At 36.8% G+C, this 7,531-nt stretch overlaps 1 protein-coding gene across 1 annotated transcript; it reads left to right on the top strand.

Moving 5' to 3' along the window:
* Positions 1-1,493: 1,493 nt before the first annotated feature.
* On the top strand, positions 1,494-4,501 carry LOC131163617 (pentatricopeptide repeat-containing protein At1g11290, chloroplastic). Its single transcript, XM_058120232.1, has one exon. It carries the CDS (start codon positions 1,562-1,564, stop codon positions 4,046-4,048), a length of 2,487 nt encoding a protein of 828 aa, XP_057976215.1. The 5' UTR covers positions 1,494-1,561; the 3' UTR covers positions 4,049-4,501.
* Positions 4,502-7,531: the final 3,030 nt, after the last annotated feature.

Genomic DNA, 7,531 nt, shown 5'->3' with positions numbered 1-7,531 from the left:
TCAAACGTTCGCGTTCAAAAAGGCCTCGGGCGACCAAATTGGACTGTTCAGTTAACCGAACTTAGTTTCGGGCACCCGAACCTCGGACATAATGCTTTTGACTTTTGTTCAGCCAACCAACCCTGACTTCGGGCACCCAAACTTTTAAAAACTGATTTTGTGACTGAGTCTATTCGGGCACCCGATCCTCAAACTAGGCACCCAAATCTCATAGGTTAAATTATTTTTTTATCGGGGTTAAATTTAATTAAATGGGGTAAATTTCCTAATTGATTTTAAAACATTCCTAATAATGACCTCTATATCCCTAACGGTTATAATTTGGCCTTTGTCTATGTATAGGGTCTCATTTGTGCAAATTAAGTAGAGATTAGCAAGATAATTAGTCAAAAATCCTCTCAATTTCTAAAAGTTTATCTTGCCTATTTTACTTCAAAAACTCTCATACATCCATTTCCTTGATTAATCCTAACTTTGTGAGAGTTTCTTATTGTGCTATTGGTTGTTATAAATTGCTTATACTCCCATTATTTTTCTTGATTGATTGTTATTATTTTTTGGGAGTCAAGTAAAAGCTTTCTCATAGATTTTTATTTAATAAATTTAGTGTTTGGAAAAACTCATTAGCTTAAGGATCTTTACATTGTCATTGCAAAGATTCCTATAGCAATAATCTTTTGTACGCAAAATATTTTTAACAAGTTATATATTTCAAACTATTTTTGTGCTTATTTCATTGAAGAAAAATATTTTGAGTTAGTTTGAATACTTGATCAGCATCTTTGAAACTCTAAGCAAATATTGAGACTTGTTATATCTAGTTTCAAAGAAATAGCTTGTTAGAACACATTTGCGCTTGATTGTTTATAGACATAACTTTGAGTGTTAATTGCACACGTAGCGCACCGAGCATAATATTCATACATACTTGAGGTGTATTGATTATATTGTGCGTTGTGGTACATATCAGCTTGTGTAAGAAACATTTGTTTGACCGCAAAATTTACATTTGTTGTATTCCAAGCGTGGGCTTGAAGAGGGAGACTAACCCTGTGAAATAGTCTCAGATTGGTTTAGACTCGATTAGGAAAGTTAGGTGCACAATCTTGGTAAGATGTAGGTTGAGGTCAGTCTCACTAATTGACCTGATTGTAAATGGTGTCGCTCCACCCGTTAAGTGAGCTTATAGTGTAATCCTTGTGCAGGTGTGCTAAGGCGGAGACGTAGACAATATTGGCCAAACTCCGATAACATATCATGTGTGCATTTTACTTTTCTGTAATTTATTTTCTACATGTGTATGTTATTTTATGAATGTTGTGCATGATTTAATTTCACATGTTATATTTATCTATGCATATTGGAACTGCATAGATAGACCTAATTCACCCCTGGAATACACGGAGCTAACAAAAATAATACAATCACAACAAATTAAATAACAATTTACCAAATAAAATAAAAATAAAAATTCTCCATCCCAATTTGGACGGCACAAGAAATACCATATCTGCAAAATTCTCAGGCAGGGGAATGTGGAAGATAAGAGGGAGAGACAAAGATGAGCTCACACTCACAGCTGCTGCCATTCACCCCTTCCCTTCCCATAGCCAAGACCCCATCGCCACCTTCCTCTACAACATGCCCCTCCTCATCCCCACGCACAACTCACCTCGCTCTCCCCCAGACTCTGACTCAGAGAGCCCACATCCCTTCCCATGTCTACAAGCACCCTTCAGCTATACTCCTAGAGCTCTGCTCCTCCATCAAAGAGCTCCACCATTTTATGCCTCTCATCATCAAGAACGGCTTCTTTAACCAGCACTTGTTCCAAACCAAGCTGCTCAGTTTGTTCTGCAAATTCGGCAGCTTGCACGAGGCGGCTCGGGTTTTTGACTCCATTGATGACAAGCTCGACGTGCTATACCACACGATGCTTAAAGGGTATGCCAAGCACTCGTCATTGGACTATGCCTTTTCTTTCCTTTGTCGAATGAAGCACGAAAGCGTTAGACATGTTGTGTATAATTTTACTTATTTGCTGAAAGTCTGCGGCGATAATTCGGACCTTAAGAGGGGTAGGGAGATTCATGCACAGCTGATTAGTAATGGGTTTTCGCCAGATGTGTTCGCAATGACTGGCGTTGTTAATATGTATGCGAAGTCTCGGCAGATTGATGAAGCACACAAGATGTTTGATAGAATGCCTGAGAGGGATTTGGTTTCTTGGAATACAATCATTGCCGGGTATGCGCAAAATGGGCTGGCCAAAATGGCATTGAATTTGCTTATAAGGTTGCAAGAGGAAGGACTGAGGCCCGATTCAATTACAATTGTCTCCATTTTACCTGCTGTTGCAAATATGGGCTCTTTGATAATTGGAAAATCGATTCATTGTTATGTTATAAGAGCTGGGTTTGAGTCATTGGTGAATATTTCAACTGCTTTAGTAGACATGTATGCAAAAAGTGGGTCAGTGGCTACTGCTCGATTGATTTTTGATGGCATCCCACGTAGGACAGTTGTTTCGTGGAATTCAATGATTGATGGCTATGTGCAAAGTGGAGATTCTGAAGAAGCATTGTCACTTTTTCAGAAGATGTTGAAGGAGGGGGTGGAGCCAACTAATGTTACTATAATGGAAGCTCTACAAGCCTGTGCTGATTTGGTTGATCTGGCTCAGGGAATATACATTCATAAGTTATTGGATAAGTTGAAACTTCAGTCTGATGTATCGGTGATGAATTCTTTGATATCCATGTATTCCAAGTGTAAAAAAGTAGATATAGCTGCTAAGTTATTTGGGAATTTGCAAGGTAAAACCGTTGTCTCGTGGAATGCCATGATATTGGGTTATGCTCAAAATGGTTGCGCAAATGAGGCTTTAAATTATTTTTGCATGATGCAGTCACAAAATATCGAAGCAGATTCATTCACAATGGTGAGTGTGATTGCTGCCCTTGCTGAGTTATCAGTGTTACGCCAAGCAAAGTGGATTCATGGACTCGTTATTAGAACTTATTACGACAAGAATGTTTATGTGATGACAGCTCTTATAGATATGTATGCAAAATGTGGAGCTGTCCAAACTGCAAGAAAACTCTTTGATATGATGGCTGAGCGGCATGTTATAACATGGAATGCTATGATAGATGGATATGGGACTCATGGGCTTGGAGAAGCTGCTGTTGAATTGTTCTCTGAAATGCAGAAACAGGCCATCAAGCCAAACAACATAACATTTGTGTGTATTCTATCGGCATGTAGCCATTCGGGCTTGGTAGAAGAGGGGAAACATTACTTCACCAGCATGAAAGAAGACTATGCCTTAGAGCCTACACTGGATCATTATGGAGTAATGGTTGACCTTCTTGGTCGAGCCGGTCGGATCAATGAGGCTTGGGATTTCATTCAAAGGATGCCTATCAAGCCAGGGTTAAGTATCTATGGTGCTATGTTGGGTGCTTGCAAGATTCACAAAAATATTGAGTTGGGGGAGAAGGCAGCAAACAAACTGTTTGATCTGGATCCAGATGAAGGTGGCTACCACGTGCTGCTTGCTAACATATATGCCATGGCTTCAATGTGGGACAAAGTGGCCAAAGTGAGAAGTATGATGGAGAAAAAAGGGCTTCAAAAAACCCCTGGCTGCAGTTTAGTGCAGTTGAGAAATGAGATTCACACTTTCTATTCTGGGGGCACAGGCCATCCCCAATCCAAACAAATCTATTCTTTACTTGACACACTGGGGGATGAGATTAAAGCCGCTGGTTATGTACCTGATACCAATTCAATTCATGATGTGGAAGATGATGTTAAAGAACTGTTGCTCAATAGCCATAGTGAGAAGCTGGCTATTGCATTTGGACTTCTAAATACCAGCCCAGGCACAACTATACATATTCGGAAGAATCTTCGGGTTTGTGGTGACTGCCACAATGCCACCAAGTACATTTCACTTGTCACTGGACGGGAAATCATAGTGCGGGACATGCGACGGTTCCACCATTTCAAACATGGAACCTGTTCTTGTGGAGATTATTGGTGAAATGGTCTTTGTGCTAGCCTTGAATCTTGGCAATTATATGCCCTTGTGGAAAAGCATAGTAAAGTACCCTACCCAAGTGGAAGGAAGAAGCAAACTTCCCATCCTCTTCTTTCCCAGATGATTAGGCAAACAAGAAATAAAAAGATGTTGGGTGATTGCTTGAAATTCTTAGCAACATCCTGACGTTTTCAGGTTATCCCATTCCTGAATGATTTGAAGTTAAATTTACAGGTTTTGATAATAGATGATACAGGAGGATTGGAAGTCCCTCTAGCAAGTGTTTTTCAAAGCAACAACACAACTTAGGTATTCCTAACATCCTCTACCTGTAAATTCCTCATAAAATTAAGTGTCTTTTCTTTTTTTCCTGTACTGTTTCACAAGATATGTGAAAGTTGCCAATTTGATTTTCTCTAATTAATAAAGTATGGATTGGTGTCTTGATCTTTGAAATCATTTTTCCGTTGATATCCTTTCACATTTACCTTCATCAAAGATTTGCAGAAGAGTCCTGACTACCCTTTTTTCCTCTGTTAACTGAAGTGCTTTCCGTTTAAATTGTGCATGCAACCGTTTTTTTTTTCCTTTTTTTTTTGGTTGCTATCGTGGGAAACCTGGGGTTTCTGAGGCCCTTTGGGCTCTTACCTCCTTACCAAAACCTAAGAGGGAACTGGCCGCACACGTAGAAGTCTGCCCCCAGGTAAGTCAAGGAGACCTGAAGGGGAATCAAACTCAGGAACTCTTGCAGCCTTTGTCCGTCTTTAGTCCCTTAACACTGAGCCCACATTGGTGGGTTGTGCATTCAACCTTTATTAGGGCCTATATTGAGCCATACATGCACATGCATGCTGATAATTTCACATAAAACATACATACTTGGGTGGTTGTCCACCTGAATACTGCTGCCTCTATGCTTAGCAGAAAGTATGCAACTATTACTGGAAAGAAGTTTACCAAAGATTAAATGACTTGGCATACCAATATATCTAATTGTAGTATATTGCATGCGGCATAATTTGGGATCTTGATATATTGAATGCTTAGGCTGTTAACTACGAGCCAACAGGAACTTTTGATAAGTAAAGCTTGTTTTCATATGTTTTGACCGACTGGTGGACAAGAAAATTTGTATCTTATTTGTCTTCACTAATTCTGACTCGAGCTTTTCTTGTGTTTTCTCTTTTAAAAAATTTCCTCCTCTTCTCATTTTCTTACCATTAATAATTAAGTGTCCATTTTACTTCATATATAAATCTCTCTCTACTTGTATGCAGTAAGCATATTTTTTTACCAATATGTGATTTCTATATAATTATTTTAAAAAAAGAAAAAATCATAAGCCACAAGCATTTCAGAATAAGGGTTCAGGATATGTGAATTTTTTTTATTTAATTTTTGTTCAATGAACCAGAATCATATATTTACAGGTATGCTTTTATTTTGTTCTCCGAGTCTAATTTAAACATCAAAAGCATTTGGTTCTGTCATTGGACCGCTTGCTCTGAGTTTTTCTTAAATTTGATTAATCTTAATTCAAATTTTAAAACTGGCACTCTTTTGTTTTTTTATTACAACTAATTATGTTTATAGTTTCTTGGGAACATGGATTAGTGTCACCACTTTTCTTTTCTCCTCTTTTTTTAATATACTAGATGTTCTTAATTCTTCTACGTGATAGAAATAGTCAAAAAATTGAAACCAGGGCAAAATTGTTATTCAAAATCTTTAGTCCATGATCCTTCTGTATCAGCACTCAACCTGTCAAGGAATATGACTGCAAACCCAATCAAACCTCGAGGCAATGCAATGAAATATTTTTATACCTCAAGAGGGGGAGAGTCAGTGTAAGAAACCTCAAGGTATGTTTTTAACAATTTAACCTAACAGATACACAGTTTTGCACTCTCCTAGGTCCCAAGTTTTCAGTCCTCTCTTTCTCCTTTCCTCAATGGCTATGATTTCACCTGTCTCTGCAGATTAGCAAAGCCAAGGTCCATGATTTTGGCAACCTGCGTGTCAAGGGTTAATGTCATTTGGGAAAATGGGAAGAGCTGCATTGTTCAGATGAGTAGATATCCAAGAAACCCACATGAAATGGACTGCACCTGTTCCAAACTGGCAGGGGGATGAAGGGAGAGCAACAAGCATATCCAGCACAAAACATTGCATTCCTCCTGAGTGTATGTTTGTTTGGTTTAAAGGTTTGAAATCCTCTGGGAGGCTGCGGTTATCATTTTGTCATGTTAAATATTTGGTAATCCTAACAATTAATAAGTGCTAAATTGTGCTTTTTCAAGTGTTTAGTAATGGTCAAGTTTTCCCAAAAATGAGATGTTTGCAAAATCCCTAAATTATAGTTTTTTTTTTTTTTTCAACGACTTTGGCAACAGCTATGACAACTGTGCTCTGTATGGCGAACGCATTAATTGTACAATGGAAATTTTAACTATAAGCTGCAATAATAACTAACAACTGCAAATGGAATACCATAACAGCAATATCAAACAAGGAGAGTTATGCTGGAGAATTTATTTGGCTGAAAAATTCATGTTAACGTACACATCTCTCTCTCTCTCTTGGGTTTTTGCTTTAACTGTTTCATATTTGCTACTTACTGTTGATTCATTACAATGCTCCCTCTTTTATGCAAGGAGAGCAGATGTTTTAGCCAGTTGAAAGTTAAGGTGCCACTTATTTGCCTTTCTTAAATCTTTGGGTCAGGGTGTAATATATATTTCTTTTATAGACAATTCTAGAAAAGACTCACCATACATTTTGGGAGTATCGAGTTTGGGCTTTATATTTTAATTTGTGTAGATTTGGACAAATCACAATATAAAACAATGTTGGGTTATTTCCAAATGCATATATTTCTAATTTCAAAAATTAAAATTTCATACTTCTAAAGAGTCTTAACTCTTTAGTCCATATTCAATCACGCCATGTTACAAATGTCATCCCTAAACTTTTAAAATTCACACTAAAAAACCCTTCAACTATCCCATAAGTTACAAGGGCCCTTCAGTTAATGAAAACCATCAGATCTACTGAATTTTATGAACAAGTATTAATTTTTAGATAAAATAGTCCTTATAATTTTAAAGAATATTAATAATTAATTTTACTAGAGTATGATAGAAAAATCCATTTATGACATGCCTTGCACCTACTTTTTTTTTTCTCTTTTTTTTTTTTTATAATTGAAATGGAATCACTCATCTATCAATAAATAAAAACAATAAAATTACTTGATCAGCTTTACAAAAATTATTCAAAAACAAACCTTAACAAAAATCACCAATCCCCAAGATTATCAACATAGTATAGAATTATTATATAAGTTGTAGAAAATATTGAAGTTCCAATAGTAATTTAGAAAAATAAATAAAATTAGTCATCTAAGAAAGGCTAAATAAAAGTAACATTAAAATATTAAATAATGTCAATAATAAAATAAATTACTACAGTTAACAACTAATAATT

Source organism: Malania oleifera, chromosome 9 (assembly GCF_029873635.1).
Source record: "Malania oleifera isolate guangnan ecotype guangnan chromosome 9, ASM2987363v1, whole genome shotgun sequence".
Lineage (NCBI taxonomy): Eukaryota > Viridiplantae > Streptophyta > Magnoliopsida > Santalales > Ximeniaceae > Malania > Malania oleifera.
This window is presented reverse-complemented; position numbering and strand designations above follow the sequence as displayed.